This window comes from Cupressus sempervirens, chromosome 11 (assembly GCF_028749045.1).
Source record: "Cupressus sempervirens isolate cs-2001-9-10 chromosome 11, ASM2874904v1, whole genome shotgun sequence".
Classification (NCBI taxonomy): domain Eukaryota; kingdom Viridiplantae; phylum Streptophyta; class Pinopsida; order Cupressales; family Cupressaceae; genus Cupressus; species Cupressus sempervirens.
Window position 1 is genome coordinate 113,944,320 of NC_143128.1, and position 23,707 is coordinate 113,968,026.

General features: G+C 37.7%; 1 protein-coding gene across 4 annotated transcripts in view; it reads right to left on the reverse strand.

The window, feature by feature from the left end:
* LOC149528490 (uncharacterized) overlaps positions 1–23,707 on the reverse strand; it is a 244,672-nt gene that overhangs the window by 199,885 nt on the left and 21,080 nt on the right. For 3 of the 4 annotated variants that reach the window (XR_016358971.1, XR_016358970.1, XM_089810825.1), the window contains exon 2: positions 4,989–5,853. Coding sequence is in view for 2 of the 4 variants with exons in the window: in XM_089810825.1 (XP_089666951.1) it covers positions 4,989–5,853 (865 nt within the window). In the remaining 2 variants the exon portion in view is untranslated. The remainder of the gene's footprint in view (positions 1–4,988; positions 5,854–23,707) is intronic. The other variant, XM_089810826.1, reaches the window with a different exon arrangement.

The following is a 23,707-nucleotide window of genomic DNA, read 5'->3' on the forward strand; positions in this document are numbered from 1 at the left end:
ATATATTATATATGTAATATATTATATATATATGGTTATTTATATTTACTAATATATTATTATATATTAACTAGTGATGATTAACTGTAGAGACATGTCTCTTTATGAGACATGTCTCCTCTCGTATTTAATAAGCCTTTCATTTTGCATTTGGAACACAATCAATACAAGGCATTGTTAGTACATTTGCAGCAATCCTAGCAATTAACATGGTATCAAAGCAGATTCGAATTTCTGGGAACAGCAGCAGCATGACATAAGAACAATGAATAAATGTGTAAATAATATCAGTGATAATTAAAGGATATATATTCAAACATGTTAAATCTGATATATGCATGTATATGACAAAGAGCTTATTTATATATCTGAGGATATAAAAACAAATGGACCAAATTCAAGGATATGAAATCACATCTGTAGATTCAGCAAAAATATTCTAAGGGAGGAATTACACCCACTATTGAACGCATGGTTATTAATATATTTGATGTCAGGGAAATAATACCATCTCAAGATTTTATTATAGCCAGCAATCCAGGCACAAATATCGCCTATGTCACAGGTAGCTGCCACAGGCATCCAATCATTAAATAATAAAATATGAGATTGTTCAAAGGACTCATTCAATAGTCGGAGTAAGGTAATTAAATGAACTAAAGGACCAGTCAATATTTGAATGGTCTGTCTGTGAATATTATAGCAGGAGTAAGAGACATCTATTTCCACAGAAATTATATATGTATAAGATGGTAATACTGACCAATTATTACTCAACATATGATAGTTGTCATATGTAGAAAATAATGAATATATAAAATAAAATAAAAGGTTGCAGAAGATATATCAAGCAATGCACACCATCATTGACCAAACTGATACACACGAAGAATGCAGAGATAAAGAATGCATTTTGTAAAGGCATCAACCCATTAATACGCAAGGTACAAGCTGGAAGCATGCATTGGCATTTTGACGAATATTGGAGGATCTGCATATAACCACAAAAATAATAATAATAACAAACAAACCTATTTATAAGGAATCGAACCAGATTCCATTTGAGTGGGCAGACATACATGTACTACTTAAGTAATACAATGCTGAGCACCATCACCATGAAATAAAGTACATTGAAGTGAGTGGATGCTGCCAGTGGGAAATCACGCTTGGATCCATACATACCAAGATAAAGAAGATCACATACTTATTCATTTGTGAACTGGCCCACCACTTAGAAGGAAGAAGTTTTCTGATCCCTATGTGTTGACCCACTATTAATACCAAATAAACACATATTTATTATTCCTCGTCATAAGTCAGTTTTGAAGTGTCAGTTCATAATTTCTAATCATATGATTATTACCAAGGGTTAGAACAGTTCATGTTATAAATATCTCCCAGTATGACATATGAAAAGAGATGTGGAAGTGAAGCATAGAAATAAAATGTTTGTGTTTGCTATATGTACGTGAAATTAAGAGGGAAGCACAGAAAACAAGTGTATATGTTTGTTAAATAAGCAGTGACAATAAGCAGAAACTGAAAATTCCAACTAAGCAACAAAAGGCGACATCCAAAGTCAGGGATTTGTAATTAAACGTTGTCTTTATTGGGTTATCTGGCACACAGGGAGGGTGCCCTAAACACATGTTTTGTCACAATACATATATGTTTGAAATTCTGAGTAGGCAAAGATTGAAGAAAGCCTTATATGATGTTAAGCAGTCATGCTGACATTCTCCAGATGGTACATGAGATGATAGGAATTTAGATATGTTATGAAAATATCCATAAAATCCAATGAATGAGAGTTACTCTAAAAGATTGTTACAAAGAAACTTCATTTCAAGGGGCAGTTAATACTGGAAAGATCTTTAACATGGCATCGTTAAAGAAGGGGATCCTTCGGTGACTAAAGAAGCTTTAAAATTGATCTGATTGCCTACAAACCCCTTCAATTTTTGCAAACAAAAGGAAAATTGCAGAATGATAGACATCAAAGGTGGTCAGCCTATCTTCAACAATTTCATCTCAACATTCGCCATAAGAAGGGAAGGGCCAATAAGGTAGCAGATTGCTTGAGCAGGCCCCCAATTGCAAGAGTAAGTATGGTGTTAGAATCATGTGGGCATGAAATAGAAAATTGGACTCACTTGTATGAACATGATAATGAATTTTCTGATGAACATGCTCAGCTTGTAGAAGGTAAACATGTGAATGATTTTTATTTGCAAGATGCAATGCTTTGCTACATTGGCCAAAACTGTATACCTGAGGCAGAATGTAAGAAATTAATATGGGAAGCTCACTACAGCAAGGCTGCAGGACATTTTGGAATAGCTAAAACTACTGCTATACTTCAAAGATATTTTAACTAGCCAAAAATAAAAAATGATGTGATTGCATACATTCAAGCATGTACAACATGTGCCATTGCAAAGCCTGCAAATCGTAACTACGGTTTACATCTACCACTTCCCATTCCAAAGAAGCCTTGGCATTCAATTTCTATGGATTTCATGTCTGGCCTTTTTACCACTAGACACGGGCATGATTGTGTATATGTTGTTGCAGATAGATTTTTAAAAATGGTAATCTTGGTAGCCTGTAGAAAGGCAATTTCTGCAGAAGACACTTCAAAGCTCTTCTTTGAGCATGTTTGGGTTCATTTTGGGCTACCAAGCAGTATTATTTCAGACAGCGATGGTCAGTTTCTAAGTAGATTTTGGTCTTCATTATGGGCAATGATGGACACGAACTAACAAAGTCCACTACATTCCATCCTCAAATAGATGGTCAAACTGAGGTTGTCAATCACATGATCATTCAAATATTGCGTATGTATCACTCAAAACATCCTCATACATGGGATGAAAGTCTTCCCTATGTACAACATAGCTACAATAGGGTGATTCACAGTTCAACTGGTCATAGCCCCTTTAGAGTTTGTCTTGGATATCAGCTATTGGCACCATTAAATATTCCTATCCCAGTTTTGTGGCCTGATTTGACCCCATTCTTGGATAAAAAGAAGGAAAAAGCAATGAAGTTCATTGATAGGCTTCACCATTTGCAACAACAGGTTCATGAGATTTTGGAGCATAGCACTAAGAAGTATAAACAAAGGCATGATGAGCATTGAACTCCTCGTAATTTTGAGATTGGGGATAAGGTATGGTTGCATTCTCAGAAGGAGAGATTGCAAGGACCTCATAGAAAGCTCTGTCCCTTCGTTATGGTCCATACAAGATTATCAAACAAGTTGGTGAAAAAGCATTTGAACATAATTTGCCACCATTCTTGGGTATTCACCCAGTTTTCAATGTTGAATTGTTGAAGCCTTATTTTCCTCCATTACTAGACATTGCAAGTGTTGCTAAGGATATCAACCATACAGAATTAAATCCAAAAGTGGCTAATCCACTCCAAATTGATTAAGTTGTGGAGAAGTCTATGAAGAACTTGAAAAAGCAGACTATTTACTTGTATTGTGTAGTGAAAGCAAGTCAGTTTGCTCATCAAGGGAAGTGGCTTACATGTGAACAAGTTCAGATTCATTTTCCACACCTACTACAGAGTGTGGATGCAATGGGGCCCATTGCCTCTTAAGGAGGGAGGAATGATCAGAACATGGTCCATGATGATCCAAAGGAGGCCAACAAAAGCAGAAATGGGCAAATATCGGAATCTATTTTTCCAATATTTTCTATACTTTAGTATTTTGCATTTTTGGAGGCCTTTGGAGCATTTATGGGCACTAAAAGTGTGTCCCTTGAAAATTGGAAATAGACAATTTGATTACCTTTCCAATGGTGTAAGCGGCGTACATTTTCGAGTTATGTGCTGAAAGTTATGACTTCTACAAGTAGACATAAAATTTGAATTAGTTTTTAAATAGTTTTCATAGTTTTAATATTTTATTTATGTAATTAACATTATGTGAACTATCATTTCTTTTTGAAGGGATGTTGGTGGCCCTTCAGATTCATCAAATAAACTTGGGTTTTGAATGAAATGAACCACTTTTGGCTTGTATAATCTGTTGTACTGAAATTGTTCTATTTGCATTAGAATTAACAATACCGCAGGCATCAGACCAGGTGTTGTGATCTGGAATCAGAATTCGGATCATTATGAGAACTGTTTATCAATTTGACTGATGTTAAGAGTTGATTGAATTCAATAATGAATTATTGCTATTGAATTTAAATGAATATGAGAAATTAAGCTTCCATAAATGAGCTGCAAGGCTCAATCATATCTACACTAATAAGTTATGTCTCACATACCCAGTCATGGCTACTGAGGATTTAAGTGAGATCATTCACATCCAATAAATGCTTCCAAGATAACTTCCAAGAGATTCAATCAAGGTTACTGATGCCAGAAGCTATTGGCAAATATGAACGCATTTTAACTGGACAAGCAAAAAGGATCTCACTAGCACAACAATAGCTAATATATCAAAATCTTGCTATAAAAAGAATCAAATGAATAACAATTTCTACAATCAGAAATCAAAGAAAGCAGAAAATATTAGCATAGCGAGATAAGTGCTCAAATAATAAGAAGAATATCAGTCCAAGATAAAGCATTCAGCACTTCACTGAATAATTTTCATTAAGTGGATGAGTCATGGTGTAGAAAAGCATGTAAATATAGTCTAAGTTATAAATGGTTAAAAATATTTGGCAAATGAAAATTGCAAGAATTAATCTAAATTACAGAAAATAAATTATACTAATTTATCTCTATGACTTGAAAGGCGTAGAGGGATTGCAGAAAGATCCAAGTACAACATAAGAATAAGGCCTAATTCTACTACAAAATAAGAAAATAGCATAAAATTTAAATAGCTAAAATGTAAAAAATATATTAAATTTTAAAAAGCAGAGTAGCATTCGGTCAAGGACTGGAAAGCAGTAAAAACAAAATTAACTTTAACATAAGTTACAACAATAGATCAGATAGAGTGTAGTGTATACCTGGCAATTCCTTTCCAATGACAATTTTAAGGAATTTCCCAGGGACCCCAGCTTCAACTTCAGTCTTGCTATCTCGTAAATATTTATTAAGCTGTATAATACTGTCACAAATCATACTGTCTCCTGACTGAAGTGATTCTGGCTTATAAAAAAAGGCAGCAGAGTGTGCAAGTAGTATCTTATGCAACCCTCTTGTACATGCAGACTGAACGCTAGTTGAATGGCCCGTTCTTGTTAATACAGAAGTTCCTACCGTTCCTTCATCTTTGTTGATGAGATGTCTATCTTTAGTTGCTTCATTCTCTTCTATTGTATCCTCCTGGAATTTGTCAGAATCATTTACAACCTTAATGGTTTCGTGTCCATAATAAGGAACAGAAACTTCTTTTGTATCTAAACTATTGCTTTGATGTCCTAAATTATTTTCAGTAATTGTTAATGATGATGAATCATTTATAATAGGCAGTAACACAGATGAGTCTGAATCTGCAAAGGATAAATTATTTTCACGGTTTTCTGGTACAGCACAGGAAGTAGATGAATTTGAAGTATTGCTTCCTTGAAAACCTGATTTTTCCTGATCAAACATTTCCCTTAATGAATTTTCTCCTCCTGTTCTACTAACAGATGACGAATCAGGGTCAACAAGAGAATTTTTCACTTCCACATGTCCATTCACAATAGTTGTTACATAACAATTCCTAAGGGAGGATTCTTGATTTTCATTTGAATAAGGAGATAACTGACTTTTAGAATTGGCACTATTATTCTGTGCACTGCTAACTTCTGAATTTGTACTTGAAGCTCTTGATTGCTTCTTTACAGGACCAGCACCATAACAGAAGACCGCTGGTCTGCTAGGGCCCTGAAAAAGTTATGACAATAATTGTAATTCACCTATTAGGATGGAACACTGGTAAAACGCATAATTTCAAAAACATTACAAACTATCTGGAATTAACATTAAAGTGCTTCTATATTATCCCACAGATTTTTTATATACCAAGACAGATTAATTTAGAGGACACGCATTATAAACATCATACATAGAAATGACAAAGGACGACCTTGTCACTAAATAAAACGACAGACTAATCAGAATCACTGGTCTCAAGATTCCGAATTGTGTGGCCTAAGCCCTGCATCAAAGATCACTATTAAAGGTCCAATACAAGACATATCAACATCCATAATAGAAAATGTGATAAAGTTGATCTAGCCAAGTGATTGTAGGAGAAAGTTGGGAACCTCTTCTAAGATCCAAGGTCAACGTTCTTGTGCGAATACAGATAAGTCAAAGAATATATGTATTATCATACTAGAATGCAAACGGAAGGTAATAGACAATCATTTAAACCAGGAAGCATTGGAGCTACCATGACTAGACTGAGAAAAGGAAAATACCACAAAAGATGCACATGGAGGAGATCATCACATCACTAATCTCAGATCTATCACTGTCCATGTGGATAGCTATAGCATCCCAGGGGCATATAGTACCTTATACCAATGAAATATGCTAAGAAAGGGATAATCTCTTTGGTGATCCTTGGAATCTCCTACAAAACTTGATGCTGAAGTTAAATCTTTTACTAGGGTAGAGAACTAAGAAGCTCTACTTTATGTCTTTGTGGATTTTGTTCACCACCCATGGCTTGTACTGGTTTCTTGACCACTTGTATTGGTGTTGCACTACTTCCTTTGTTTTTCTTTTCAAGGATAATCTCTTCCTAGAGCTTTCTCCTATAAACTGATTTATTCTCACAGACATTGACTTACTTATGCCCACTCAGGGAAAAAGCTAACCATGAAAACAGATTGAATCAATATGCAAGCAAATAGTTTTCTCTTGCAAATCTTCAAGTAGGCGGGACACCTAAAAAAAATGTGTTCCAATATATCAACCTCTAGAAGGGAGAAAAGGCAACTTATCCTCTCACCAAGGTGGAGTGGTGATTAATCTTTTCACAAATTAGAGAACAAACACTCAACTCATGATACTGCCACAATTCGTAAAAGCTTTGGCCAACACAAAAGACCAAGGAGTGTCAACATAGTTGATGGGTGGGGCTTATGATTACAATTTAGCATGAATAGACATATAATTATGAGTGGGTAGGCTCATTTTCAACTAATTCCTAGAAGTATCCTCAACATGCCTTTTACCGTGAATGACAAAAGCAGTAAACCAATTGTAGCTATACCAAATGCGTGTTTAATGTTTAAATCCAAAATTTGTTACTAGGCCAAAGACTAACCAGTTGCATGAAAGACCTCATATTAAGTTGATACCTACAAAACCTTGTGTGCATTCAAAGGTAACAACATTTGTAATGTCCCCTCTTTAGTTCGACATGGCATTGATCATGGATTTGCCTATTCCAGACTCTCGTAGGCAAATGGTGTGGAAAGAGAGTCAATTCTGCGGATCAGATAGTCATATCTTGCTCTTGAAGAAGTGTTAAGAGGTTATATTTTATCATTATGTGATATTGGGGCCCACATGTTATAATTTTAATTTGAGTTGCACTTTTTATTTTATAAAATTACTTTATTATAAAAAAGTGCATTATAATGAGAAATTATAAAGGATGTTTCTAGAAGTTCTAGCAACTTCTTAGAAAAGTGAATAAATAGAGGGCTGGGCCTCTCATTTTGGACATGTTTGGATTGGAGAACTCTTCTACTTCTTCATTGTGAAGACATTTGTGGACTTTGGATCTGCAAATTATTCGATCTTTGGGAACGAATCACTCCCTTGGATTGGCGACTTTGAGGGTGTGAAATATCACCTGAATTGTTGCATAATTGGAGTTGGTATTCAGCCATCTCATTGGAGCTTATTGAGAATTCGTTGTTAGGGTTTGTTTTTGGTTGGAATAAGGATTTCAGATTTGCCCTATCATTGGAGAAGCATTTGACAAGAGTTTGAAGACAGAATAAGTGCATTTTCAGAATTGGCAAAGCAGGGTTCGGAACCACATAATTGCTCATATCTCCTCAACCCCTTGGAGTTATTTTTTATGGTTTTACAGGGTTACTACCTAACCCTAGGCGCCCATTTTCCTTGCATTTGGGGGTCCCAAAACCCTAATATTATTTTATTTCAGCAGCCGTACAGGTACGGCCTGGTACGACCCTGCTAGTTTGGGCAGCAGCAGCAAATTAAGGACAGTTTGGGGGTGCGGTTGGAGGTCTTCATCAACGATCTGCAGCAAAACGTGGTGTTCTTCCATAGTTCTTCAAACCAAGTTCTTGCATTCTGAAATATATGTCAATTTTTGGGTAAATTTGCTGTCATACAATCATTGTAATAATCAGTCCAGAATTGGTAATAAAAATAATTTCAGAATTTATTGCATTGTAATTGAAATATAGTTCAATGGCTTTATATATATTGTAATTTTGTGATTATATTCTGAAAGTATCAAATCTGAAATTACCATATTCTGAATATTGTTACTGTTACACGCCAAGTGTTTGACAAAATTCCTAAGTTTAGTTTGAGGGTTTCTGTGGCCTTTATAGAGAGGGTCATTACAGTGGTATCAGAGCCGGAGGTCTCGAGGTCGAGACCCGCGGAGTGTGGTGGGCTGTGATGTCCCCAGAGTGGGCCCCTAACGGAAGGTGACGTAGGTCTGTCCGTGCGGTTTGTCGCTACCACGTGTCCGGGGTCCTCGCCAGCGAGGCTATCCTGGGGTTGCCCCCTTAACGCGGGGAGGTGCCGTTTACTAACAGTCCGGGCTTTTGGTACAACGGTTACTAACGTGGTATCAGAGCTATAAGTCCTGCCATCCTGTGGAGGTCTTATAGGGAATTTGGAACAGCTGGATAGGAGGGGAAGTGTTTGACGAAATGTCAAAACACTAAAATCAGAGCATGCGACAAAGGCCTTATAATTTCCGCAATACCAAAGCAAGACAAGATAGGATTTCTGACCTGCAGAGCGAACAGTCTAGCTCATCTATCCAGGTGGACATAGAATCCAGTCATACAGACACAGGGGAGGTATTTTTTGATCAAGACTACGACTACAATATGGATAGAGGCGGGAATGCCGGTCCAGATCCGCAAGAGGAAAGATTTTTACAGTTATTAGACACCCTGGCACAGGGACAGCGATTAGCCGAACAAAGAGCACAAGAACAGAATCAGAGAATGGAGCTTATGATGCAGATGATGGCTCGACAAATGGGGTTGAACGCTAACATAGGTGGAGGAAATAATCAGAATGGTCACAATCAGAATGGGAATAATCAGGATGAGAGACATAATGGAGGCGAACAAATTGGTAACAATTTCGGTCATGCCCCCCAGCAAGCTAGGACAGTGAGTTCGAGGCCTATGATTCCTACGTTCCTTCCTAGAGCTCCAAAGCAGCCGATACCAGAACCCCAGATCACTGACATACAGGATCAACTGAGGAGAGATTGGGAAGCAGGAGGACCAGATTTTACAGGTGCAATCACCTTTAGGGAGTATATGGATGTGCGGATGAAGCATATGCCCCGTGGACAAGACAGGACTCAGAACTATGAGCTACGAAAGAAAGTAGGAAAACTACAGTTACCATATTATGATGGCTCGGGGAAGTCTACAACAAGAGCTTGGGTTCAAAAGCTTGACACATACTTTCAATTGAACCCTATGTTTGAGGAAGAAGCTATTAAGTATGCAGCAATTCACCTGGATGGGTTAGCACACGAATGGTGGCATCATGGTATGATCACTATGGGTCATGCACACATTACCTCATATGTGGAGTTTACGGAGAGACTGATTGAACGTTTTGATAAGAAAGATCCAGAACTCCATTTCAAGGAATTAGCCCAGCTTAAACAGTGGGGATCATTGGAAACATACATTTCAGAGTTTCAGAAACTTGCAGTGTTAGTAACAGATGTATCTGAACGAAGGCTATTGGTTTTATTTATGGATGGGTTAGTTGATCCGTTGAGAGGGTGGATTAAAGCTCTCAACCCTCCCACTTTGCAGGAAGCCATTAAGAAAGCTCGTGACATGGATTCCTCTTCAGCTTCTAAAAATAAATTTCAGGCAAAGAGTTTCCCTTCAGGAAAAGATAAGGACAGGAAACCCTTTCATAGAGAGGCACAGCTACCTAAGGAAGAAAGTAAGAGGCTGGACAAGGAGACACTTAATGACTTGCGTAGGAAGAAGCTATGCTTCTATTGCAAAGGCCCGTATGAGTACGGCCATGACTGTCCTATGAGGCCAAAAGGGAAGGCCAACCGGGCAATGTGGGCTTATTACGAAGGCTCAGATTCAGATGGTTCAGAACATCATGATGAGGATCCTGATGAAGCAGAGGGAGAGCAGGAGATAGACAGTGCAGGGCAAAGGCAGGAAACAGAGCTACATTTACAGGAAGCACGACTGTCTAGTATCCAGAGAGAGGGATCTTTCAGACTTCGGGGAGTCTTGGCTGGACAGAAGGTTATTACATTGTTGGACACAGGTGCCACGCATAATTTCATTGATGCACGATTTGTAGAGAAGCGTGGACTCATTACTGAGGAGTTCGAAGGACTAAGAGTCAAGGTAGCTGATGGATACACTCTTCGTTGTGACAGGATGGTACGAGACTTACCTTTGCGCTTGAACAACTATGAGTTTAAGGCGGATTATCATGTGGTCAACATGGGTGACATGGACATAGTACTTGGGATGCAGTGGCTACATTCATTGAAGGTGGTTACCCTGAGATTAGAAGATATGGAGATACAATTCGAAATAAATGGTAGGAATCATGTGCTAAAGGCTATCCGTAATGGAGACATCAGGACTATCTCATTTAGGCGGCTGGAGAGATTAACTAGGCATAATGATATAGAGTGGGCAGCAGTTTGTACTTTGATACCTACACAGGAGGAGCAACATAAGGTGGAATATCATCCTCATATTCAGAAGTTGAGGATTAAGTACGAAAAGGTATTCAGTGAGATTCCACCAGGCATGCCACCGGACAGAGGTATTGAGCATATTATTGAACTGGAGGAAGGTGCTAAACCTATCATGATCACACCATATCGACATCCAAAGCGACTCAAGGATGAGATCGAAAGGACCATTGAGGAGTTGCTAGCTATGGGGCACATCCGACCTAGTAAGTCACCTTTTGCATCCTCTATTGTTTTGGTAAAAAAGAAGGATGGAACGCTTCGGATGTGTATTTATTACAGGGCATTAAATAAGAGAACCATTAAGAACAGGTATCCTATTCCTCGCATTGATGAGTTGATAGATGAATTGCATGGGGCCTGTTATTTCACGAAAATTGATTTGAGATCAGGATATCACCAGATCAGAGTCCGTGAACAGGATATTGAGAAAACCGCTTTCAGATGTCATTGTGGGCACTTTGAGTTTGTAGTCATGCCTTTCGGCCTGACCAATGCACCTGCCACTTTCCAGTCAACTATGAACAGAGTTTTCCACCATCAGTTGAGGAAATTCGTGCTGGTGTTTTTTGATGACATTTTGATCTATAGCCGATCATGGCAGGAGCATCTAGAGCATTTGGAGACGGTGTTGAGCATTCTACAGAAGGAGTCCTTGTATGCAAAGGAGTCCAAATGTGACTTAGGGATGACCGAGCTATTATATTTAGGACACATCATTAGTGCAGAGGGAGTGCGGATGGATCCTGAAAAGATTCGCGCTATTGTTGATTGGCCTCCACCAGAGAACCTTACACAGTTGAGGGGGTTCCTTGGTTTATGTGGTTTTTATCGCAGGCTTGTCAGTGGCTACTCACGACATGCAGCTCCCATGACAGATTTACTGAAAAAAGGAGAATTTGTGTGGACTCAGAAGGCACAGGATTGTTTTATGAGATTTAAGGAGATAATGACTACATGCCCAGTTCTAGCATTACCTGATTTCACGAAGCCATTTGAGCTTCAATGTGATGCATCTGGAGAGGGAGTAGGTGTTGTACTTATGCAGAATAAGCACCCCATAGCTTATGAGAGCAGGAAGCTCAGAGGCCCTGAGCGTTCATTCAGTATATATGATAAGGAGATGTTGGCCATCATGCATGCTTTGGCCAAATTCAGACAATATCTTGTGGGTAGCAAGTTTTGTATTAAAACTGATCATAACAGTCTGAGGCATTTCTTGGGACAGCAGGACCTGAATGATCGCCAACAAAAGTGGGTAAGTAAGTTGCAGGCATATGATTTTGACATCTCATATGTCAAGGGAACTCAGAATGTTGTTGCAGATGCTCTATCTCGAAGGCCACACCTCACTCTTATGGTTCAGATATCAGAGGATTGGCGACACTTGATTATAGCAGAGTATGCCAAGGATACATGGGCCTCCGATATAGTAGAGGGAACAGTGATTGATACCAGATACACACTTGTAGATGATTTGATCATTTACAAGAACAGGATTTACCTAGTCCCAGGATCGAAGGTTAAGCAACTGATTATGAGAGCACTTCACGACTCACCGACAGCAGGCCATCCCGGGTACTTCAAGACTTACAAGTCGGTTCGAGAGCGGTTCACTTGGAAGGGGCTGAAAGCTGATGTTTTGCAGTATGTTCGAGAGTGTCATGTTTGCCAGCAAAACAAACAAGAACACAGCTATCCGGCAGGGCTCCTACAGCCACTTCCGATTCCCGACAGGAAGTGGGAATGCATCTCCATGGACTTTATCACAGGTTTGCCCAAGGTACAAGGACGAGATTGTATTTATGTGGTGGTAGATAGATTAACGAAATATGCTCATTTCTTTCCTATCACCACTACACATTCAGCAGCTCAGGTGGCAGAGGTTTTCTTTCGGGAGATTTTCAGATTGCACGGCTTGCCTCAGAACATTGTGAGTGATAGGGATAGCCGTTTCATGAGTCACTTTTGGCAGGAGGTATTCCGGTTATGTGGCACGGAGCTTACACCCAGCACTAGCTATCACCCACAAACCGATGGTCAGACAGAAATTGTGAACAAATGGGTGGAAGGGTATTTAAGGAATTATGTGGCAGCTCAGCAGCGAGCTTGGGTCAGATGGATATATCTCTGCGAGTATTGTTACAATACTACATATCATATGACTATACAGATGACACCCTTCATGGCACTTTACGGTTATGAAGCACCTAGTTTCCTGGATTTATTGTTGAGCGACAGCCGGGTACCCAGTGCAGGTGAATTATTACAGGAGAGTAAGGATATAGTTGCTACCCTCAAAGACAATATTGCAAGAGCTCAGAACCAGCAGAAGCAGTATGCAGACCAGAAGCGAACTGAGCGTAGTTTTGAGGTAGATGATATGGTTTACCTCATGTTGCAGCCATACAGGCAATCTACTCTTAAGAAGAGTGGGGCAGAGAAACTTAAGCCACGCTATTATGGACCATTCAGGATTATCAGGCGAGTTGGTGAAGTGGCTTATGAGTTGGAGCTTCCCGCAGACAGCAGAGTGCACAATGTGTTTCATGTGTCACGCCTCAAGAAGGCGTTGGGTCAGAATGTGGTGCCTTCTGCAGTATTACCTCCTTTAGACGATGAGGGAAAATTGATTTTAGTACCAGAATCCATCCTGGAGAGCCGAGAAAAGCAGCTTCGTAGAAGGGTGATCAGAGAATACTTGGTTAAGTGGAAAGATTTACCTGTTGAGGATGCTACTTGGGAGGGGGAGGCTATTTTGCAGCACTCGGCGTTGAGATTGCTTGAGGCCAAGCAATTTCAGGAGGGGCGGACTGTAATGTCCCCTCTTTAGTTCGACATGGCATTGATCATGGATTTGCCTATTCCAGACTCTCGTAGGCAAATGGTGTGGAAAGAGAGTCAATTCTGCGGATCAGATAGTCATATCTTGCTCTTGAAGAAGTGTTAAGAGGTTATATTTTATCATTATGTGATATTGGGGCCCACATGTTATAATTTTAATTTGAGTTGCACTTTTTATTTTATAAAATTACTTTATTATAAAAAAGTGCATTATAATGAGAAATTATAAAGGATGTTTCTAGAAGTTCTAGCAACTTCTTAGAAAAGTGAATAAATAGAGGGTTGGGCCTCTCATTTTGGACATGCTTGGATTGGAGAACTCTTCTACTTCTTCATTGTGAAGACATTTGTGGACTTTGGATCTGCAAATTATTCGATCTTTGGGAACGAATCACTCCCTTGAATTGGCGACTTTGAGGGTGTGAAATATCACCTGAATTGTTGCATAATTGGAGTTGGTATTCAGCCATCTCATTGGAGCTTATTGACAATTCGTTGTTAGGGTTTGTTTTTGGTTGGAATAAGGATTTCAGATTTGCCCTATCATTGGAGAAGCATTTGACAAGAGTTTGAAGACAGAATAAGTGCATTTTCAGAATTGGCAAAGCAGGGTTCGGAACCACATAATTGCTCATATCTCCTCAACCCCTTGGAGTTATTTTTTATGGTTTTACAGGGTTACTACCTAACCCTAGGCGCTCATTTTCCTTGCATTTGGGGGTCCCAAAACCCTAATATTATTTTATTTCAGCAGCCGTACAGGTACGGCCTGGTACGGCCCTGCTAGTTTGGGCAGCAGCAGCAAATTAAGGACAGTTTGGGGGTGCGGTTGGAGGTCTTCATCAACGATCTGCAGCAAAACGTGGTGTTCTTCCATAGTTCTTCAAACCAGGTTCTTGCATTCTGAAATATATGTCAATTTTTGGGTAAATTTGCTGTCATACAATCATTGTAATAATCAGTCCAGAATTGGTAATAAAAATAATTTCAGAATTTATTGCATTGTAATTGAAATATAGTTCAATGGCTTTATATATATTGTAATTCTGTGATTATATTCTGAAAGTATCAAATCTGAAATTACCATATTCTGAATATTGTTACTGTTACACGCCAAGTGTTTGACAAAATTCCTAAGTTCAGTTTGAGGGTTTCTGTGGCCTTTATAGAGAGGGTCATTACAACATTACAACATTCCCACACATAGCTCCACTTAACATTTCATATACAAACGCAAGGTGTAGACATGGATGACATGATCCTCTGAACATCTACGTGATTTGCATCCACATAAGATATCAAATGATTATAATACTAGATCATGAGAGCATTTAGGACCCTAATCTACTCCTCAACTAATGAGCGCAAAGAGATGAAAATTTTAAGCAATCGTTGGAACTTCAGAAATGCTATTATGCATTCTTGATTTTGCAAAAGACCCATGGGCATACAATGAAAAGGAGGATATTGATGCAGGAGCATATTGGGTTCTTGGCCATCTCACATCAACCAAAAATGTCTTATTTCCTGTTTCTTTCAGTTTGTCTTTCATTTAGTTTCTTTCAGCATTCCTTCAGTTTGGATCATCTGTAGTTGTACACCTCACAGAGTGTCCGTAGCATCATGTTTTACCTCCACTTGGTTACTTCGCATTTGAGATATCTCGAACTTCTAGCATGACATCACTATTCTTCACGTTTCAAAACCACTTTGTGTTTCCTGGTATCACAAAGGTTTTCCCTTATCAATGAAGCTTCATGGCTTGTCCCTCAATGATTCTACACCGTGGACAACCTACTTTTGGGTTAGCTCATCGTGTTTTACCTATTGGTGCAAGATTTCTATGATTTAGATCTTGACCTATAATGTAACATGTTTTCCTATTCTTGTGGAACGTAATCTTTTCTTAGATCAACTTAATGCTTGCAAAGGCTTTATAAGTTGTTGTAATTGATCCTTAGGGCGGCAGTTGAAGAGTTGGTAGTTAGAGGAATTGTGTAACAATTAACTATAGGTAGTATAAAAGGTTAAACTCTTAAAGGTTTCGTGAAAGAAGGTCTATATGCCTAGAATGTAAGACTACATGTCACAGATACATTGTACTTGATGATCTAATAATTGGAAGGTTGATCTTAGAAATCTCTCAATTTCTTTGTATTGCTTCTGTTGTGTGACTCATGCTGCAAGGATTGGACTTACCTTCTTTGAGGTCCCTCTTATCCTTGGAAGGTTGCATCATTTGATATCAAAGTGAAGCTGTATTCCTTGAGGCGGTGAGATCTTGTTCTAGAGCTCACAAAGTCCTCAATCAATTTGATGTAGGGTGGCAGAGTGAGGATCTGACCAGCAATTGCAAAGGATTCATCTAAGATGGCATAATGAGGACATTCCAGAGGTGGAGGAAGGAAAGCTGCATATCCAACAGTATTTGACATGTTCTGACGAATTGCAACTAGTCTAGAAGTTGTGGAAACAGGCCAAAGAAGAGGTCGGCATATAGAGGATGTGAGTGGTGAAGAAGAAAGAGTTGAAGCAACTAAAGAAGGCGAAGGACAACCAAAACTAGACCAAGGAGAAAGATTTTTGAGAGCGCTAACTAGGGTTAATGCTAGACCACATTTCAATACACCTAATTATGATGACAAGTTAGATTCAAATGAATTGCTTGATTGGATCAGAGAGATGGAGAATCACTTTGACAATGTGAGCACTAATGATACTAAGAAGGTGGAGTATGCTTGTACAAAGTTGAAAGCCCATGCATTTTTACAGTGGGAACATTTGCAAAACAATAGAAAAGAAGACGCAAAGACAAAATCAAATCATGAGATTAAACCGTTAACAAATTAAAGGCCAAGTTCTTACTCCTTGATTATTAAGCAAGTTTGTTTAGAAAGTTACAAAACCTAAAGCAAAAGGATCTTACTGTGAAGGTTGTAATGTCCCCACTTTTCGGGTTAGTTTGGGAAAAGTAATACCTGCAAAATAATGGTTAGAATCACAACAATAACAAAACTAACTATATTATTCTACCCTCTAATTTAACCCCAATCTTAAGGACGTCTCCAGATCGAGCTTCCTAGCTCATAGCTACCTCACCATCTTCTCGGGAGCACACCCCTTAAGATTCTTCTTGGGCGGGCATCCTGTATCCAAGGCCAATCACATATGCATATGTTGACATCATCAGAATTATTCTATCACACAGAGGCTATCTATTGATTCTCCGCCATGGTTATCAAATGGAGATATTAATATCTCACATACCCCATGCGTCGAGTCTCATTACTCCATGGTGTTAACCTCATACATCAACACAATATTATTCAATTTCCATTATTCCTCATATAAGAAATTGGTTATCCCAAACATATCCTTTATTTCTATAAATAACAATTAATTATCTTTAATTATTATATTTCACACATCTAATATATGCATATTTCATAACTTAGGATAATTAAAATCATCAATATTATTAGCAAACAAAGTTCACACCTTACTAGGTGAGGTCCAACCTCCAAACTTGAATTCGCATATGGGATCCCTTTCCTTCCTACAAACTAACTTGTACTGATGGCATACTCATCTAACATGGTATACCCACATGTGCTTGAGCGTTAAGGGTATTGAGGTGATTGTCTTGGTTGAGTGATATTCCCATTAATGGTTGCCCCTCATACAAGGACTACATGTACTTGGTTCGGTCACAAACTGCATATGCGATGTGATTATTAAGATAATATCTTATACTTTCTATAATAGTCAACTACTTGTCTGTAGTCCATCCTTCAGTCTAGATAGGAATGTTTCCTATCCCGTCTCTTTTTTCTTCAGTCCAGATAGGAATGTTTCCTATCCTGTCTCTAGTTTTGTTTCTAATTCCGTCTTCAGTCTACGTTGTTTCTTTTAGAAACAATGTCCTTGTAATTCTTTATAAGGAACACATTTGTTCCTCTGTTTATCAATGAATGATCCGAAAATCCGTTAATCTGCCAACTCTTCTTGAATCTTGTAACATGGTATCAGAGCCAATTTTCGAAATTATTTTGTGATCCTTGCTTTCTAAAAACCCTGAGCTTTCAACTAGTTTTTTTTTTCTGAGGTTGTTTGTCTAAGATTTCGACCAGTCTGCCCTAAAAATTGTGACTTCCAAACACGTTTTTCTGCAACTCCCGTCATCTACAAAACGCGTGGAAATCGTGGACGATTATCTGCAATTTGCTCCCGTGTTCTGAAACTCGCATTGGTTTTCTGCAAACAAAAATGTCTCACATTTTCTACAAACAAAAACGTCTCACGTTTTTTGCAAATCGTTTTTTTGGAGCCAAAAAATGCTTGAAAAAACTGGTATTTCGTCTGCTATAATCATTGTTGAAGGGTCGTTTTTGTCTATCCAGCCCTTTCGCCTATCTTTGCCAGCATTTCGGGTGTTCATTTATCCAAATCCGCCATTTTTTTCTGCAAATCCGACCTCCCTAGCCACCGACTCTTATTCTGCTCGAAACCCTAGTTTTTGACTTCGAAAAAATATTTTGTTTGCAGATTCTTGGTGGGTTTTTTGAGAGCTCAACTGGGTTGTTCGTTTTTTTGGGTGCCTCGATTTTTGTGCCTCAATTTTCGAACCAGCGGATCTAGAAAATGACAATAGATTCCTTCTAGGTTTTTCGAGCTCTCTTTTGGGTCATTCTCTAATTCTTCTAGGTCTTCCGTATTTTTGCCTCGAAGAACGTGCCTTCACAGATTTTCACAATTTTCATTGAAAAACGTGCCATGGCATCTCTGACAAATATTCTGCTCGAGCATAATTCCAAATTCAATGGTCGCAGGTATGGAACTTGGAAGCAGCGCATCATCGCAATCGAATATCGAAACACCGATCAACTTGTTCTAGGTGTTAAGTAGCGTCCGACTTCTCCGCTTCCTGATCAAGGCGAAGCTGTATTTTTCGCCTTCTGAATTTGTTTCTGTTTTTTTATGGGTTTGTTGATTTTCTCCTCAAAAATCATTTCAAGTTGTCTGTAATACGCAAGGTTGCATGAGATTCTGGGTTTGTTGATTTTCTCCTCAAAAATCATTTCAAGTTGTCTGTAATACGCAAGGTTGCGTGAGATTCCGGGTTTGTTGATTTTCTCCTCAAAAATCATTTCAAGTTGTCTGTAATACGCAAGGTTTTGTGAGATTCTGGGTTTTACCATTTTTTCCACAAAAACAAAGTTTTGTAAATGCAACTTATTTTGAGTCATAGCACTCTTTTGGCAAAGCTTCTTGGTTTCAGCATTCTGTAGATCCAGGGAGGGTCTCAATTATCACAAAATGTTCTGACATCCGTACGTTGACCATTAAGGGAGGGTATTAAGATAATATCTTATACTTTCTATAAAAGTCAACTACTTGTCTGTAGTCCGTCTTTCAGTCTAGATAGGAATGTTTCCTATCCCGTCTCTTTTTTCTTCAGTCCAGATAGGAATGTTTCCTATCCTGTCTCTAATTTTGTTTCTAATTCCGTCTTCAGTCTACGTTGTTTCTTTTAGAAACAACGTCCTTGTAATTCTTTATAAGGAACACATTTGTTCCTCTGTTTATCAATGAATGATCCGGAAATCTGTTAATCTGCCAACTCTTCTTGAATCTCATAACAGTGACTGTCACTTTAACCCTTTCTTTTACTTCCTTCAATGTGACCTACTGTCATCCGCAATATTCAATGTTGACGGTATACTAGATGCGATTGTTCTAAGGTTATTTCTCTTCTCCTTTTTCCATAAGATTGCTTTGACCATCCTTATTAATATGGGTGTGAGGTGTCGTGACCCCATTTCGAGTCTTTCCATATGCAATGTTTGGATGTTTAGTTTACCCAACTTATGATCACCCAACATTAGTTAGGTAACATATATGATTGTGTAGTAGTTAGTTAATTAAGTTATGTATAATTGGTAGTTATATAAAGTGCTTATTTATAATAGTGTACTTTGCTCATATATGAGCTTTAACCAATTATGTGTTAACAAATTTAACAATAATATTTATTTTATCAATTAATATCAAATGTGTTATATTCTTAAATTTATTCACAATTCAACTAATACATATTAGTTTATTTATAAGTATTTAGTCATCTCATTTTATATGTATACACATATATTTAATCAAATACTTAGTCAGTTAATATTAGATTTTAATGTTAGAGGGATATTGCAAATGTGTATACCAAAGAATTTTATAGGTGGCAGTTATTTGCCTCTAGTTAGAAAATTTCAGTTTCAAGCACAGTCAATCAAATCGTGCCAAGTGCCCCATTTTCTCATTGGCTATCAAAATTATTGTAATTTTCTTATTGGCCCATAAATTGGTGCCTTCATGTAATTGACTGAAAATTTGGCAACCCTAATTAGGGTTTGTGGGAAGAAATATTGGCCCTTGATCTTAAATCGATATTGGCCCTTTGTTGTCATGAAGATACTATAAAAGGCTAAGGCCTTCTCATTTGTAATTCATTAGATTAGATTAGAGGAGCTTAGAAATTGGAAATATTAGATGAGTTTAAAAGATTAGACTAGTTTAGGAGGAGAGAATAGAAAGCTAGAGTAGTGTAGGATAGCCGAGGGAAAGAGTTGATCAAATTGTTGCTACAATGCTTGTCAAAGTAATTGATAATTCATTGTTGGTTCTTCGTGATGAATTACTTGTTATTGCTTTGGGGTATTGTATCGTTTCCTCAATCTTTCATTTGGAGTAGATTTATTGTCATGTTGAATTAGTTTAGTTGAATGGAAGTTGTTGTGGATGTTCACTTGTTTGACTCAAACAAATACGGGCAACTAGCCTCTTGCCGATGGTAAGGGTGTCTTGCATAGTATACCAATGAAAAAACTTACCTTCAATTGGTGTTCAATCTTTGGTTTGCATCCAGATGATGGAATTCGGGAGAGGATATTGATGTGAAAATCATTTGTGTATTCCTTAGAAGCTTGCACAAGGTGGGTGGAGCTGCTAGTGAGATTACACCTAGTAGAGTCGAAGTCTATCCATGATGAAAGATAGGATGGAGAAATGAACTAAGGATCACTCACCAGCCACCCTGCTATATTATACACATGGAAGCCCACACAAATATGGAAGAAACTACAACATATATATAGATTACAATACAAATATAATGAGACAATATTCTTGCACATGTCAGACATAAGGCCTACTTGGTTGCAGCCATATCCATTCAAATTACAATCAATGAGCTTAAAAGATCAAGCTTGCAGAGCCAAATTTGCATTATCTTTTTTCTACCAATTTTTATTACCTTTTCTCTAATTCATCTCAAATATATAGTCACCAAGACCACAAATTGGCTTGATAGATATTATTACAAAATATAGGTCCTACCCCAAAGGGAAAATCAGAGACCACATTATTAAGCAAATTAACATCCATGGGATTAAAGATGGGTCCACACGTGATCTAAGAAGAGATCCTCAAGGCTGCAAAAAGCCTTGATGTCATAAAAACCTCACAGAAGCAAATAACCTCATGTTACTTGATATGCCAAGAAATGAACATGCTACAAGCAAAGAGAAAGGATAACTCTTTGGCGAGATCAAATGAAGTTCTACGAACACAAGAGGGTGATCCATGATGGGTCCTCATCATGTAACCAACTGCGTAGAAAGAAAGAACACAAACAGCAAAGGCCATTCCACAAACAGCAAACAAGAACAATAAGCGGGAAATATTTTTGGTTGATGCAAGATTGTCAAAGAACCCAAGATTCTCTTGCATCAAACACTTGAACTAAATAAAGACTAATATCCACATCAGGAAGCCCTGATGTTCTGAGAGGAATCATAAAGTTACAACTCAACTTGAGATATCCAAGAATTGTCTTCAACTGGTTTATTTTGCCACTGCACTAAGTGTTCTTTGTGATCTTTTCCTCTAGTGCTCTTGCTTACTCTGGCATCCAAAATTCTTTCAATCTATCTTCTTCTTAGGATAATTAGATTTATCAAATATCTCTTCATCGGATTCAAAGTACTCATAGATGTCTAAAATATTGAATATAGGTGAAATATATATATCTTCAGGTAATTTATCTTCAAAAGCATTTCCACTGTCACACTTCCTCAAGATCTTGGAAGGCCCAAACTTCTTCATCTTCAGCTTACTATATGTTCCAATAGGAAATTTGTTCTTCAAATGTATCATCACTTCATGTCCAACCTCAAAAGTTTTATGTCTTCTCCTCTTACATGCTCTATCTTTATATTTTCAATTACTGTCATTCAAATTACTCAGCTTTAGCACTTTGTCTCAACTTAAGTTCCTTAACTTTGTAGTGCCTCTAGGATAAATTCCATTCACAATCTCAATAGGAGTCTTCTTAGTACTTATGTTCACTAAATTATTATATGCAAATTCTATTTGTGTCAAAATCAAGTCCCAATTAGTAGGTTTGTCTCTAATCAAGCTACTCAACTAGTTACCTAAACTCCTATTCACAACTCCAATTTGTCCATCTCTCTGTGGATGAAATGTAGAACTAAACATAAGCTCGGTATCAACTTCTTCCAAAGTGTTCTCCAAAAGTAACCAATAAACTTAGTATTTATGTCTGAAACAATAGGCTTAGGCAATCTATGTAATCTCACAATACCTCTGAAAAATAGATCTGCCATGTGTACTGCATCTGATGTCTTCTTACAGGGTATGAGTCATCTTAGAAAATTTTTCAACTACCACAAACATAGAATCATTACCACTCTGAGTTCTATGTAATCCCAAAACAAAGTCCATATTGATATCGTCCCATGGGTTATAAGGAATAGGTAAAGGTGTATATATGCCCACATTTTAAAGATCTCTTAGCTACTTGACAAATTTTGCAACTCTTCATCATCTTTTGAACATCCTTATATATCTGTAGCTGAAAGTATTTCTTAGAAATCATCTTTGTTGTTTTATCAATCCCAAAATGTCCTGCAAGTGCACCACTATGTTATCTCTCATAGATCCTATGTTAATGATATTATCTCTCATAGATCCTCTAGCTATACACAATTAAATTCCATTAAACAACATGTCTTCTTGAATTGAATAGTCAACCCACTTATCTTCTTCATCTACTATGTAATTCTTGCAAGCTTTCCAAGGTTCTACAAAATCAGGATCAATTTCATACAAGTTCTTTAAATCATCAAACCCAAGCACTTCAACTCTCATCTCTGTCATGAACTTCTTTTGCTCAAAGCATCTACTACCTTATTTGACTGCCCACTTCTATGTTTCAACACAAAAGTAAAATTTTGCATGTACTCAACCCATTTCATATGTCTCGGATTCAACTTATTCTGACTTCCCAAATAATGTAAAGCTTTATAATTAGTGTACAATAGAAACTCTTTAGGTATCAAATAGTGTCTTCATTTCTTCAAGGCGCATAGAACTCTTGATCATAGACTAAATATTTCCTCTTAGCATCATTCAATTATTCACTATAAAAAGCTATGGGCTTACCTTCTTGACTCAAAACAGCTCCAATTGAATTCCTACTAACATCACAATCAACTTGAAAATTTTAGTAAAATCAGGTAAAGCAAGCACAAGTAATTCTACTACCTTTTGTTTCAATGTTTCAAAGCTCTTATTTGCTCCATGGGTCCATCTGAATTCCTTTTTATCACCTCTCATTGTCTCTAACATAGCATTACTTACTGAACTGAAATTTCTAATAAAGTTCTTGTAAAAGCTTGTCAATCCATGAAATGATCTAACTTCTCCAGCACTCTCAAGTGTGAACCAATCAAGAATAGCTTTCACCTTCACAGAATCCATTTTAATCCATCAGCAGAAATCACAAAGCCAAGGTATACAATCTCCTCCTTCATAAAAGAACATTTCTTCAAGTTTATCAACAACATTTCTTCCTTCAACCTCTGCAACCTTTGTTTGATATGCATT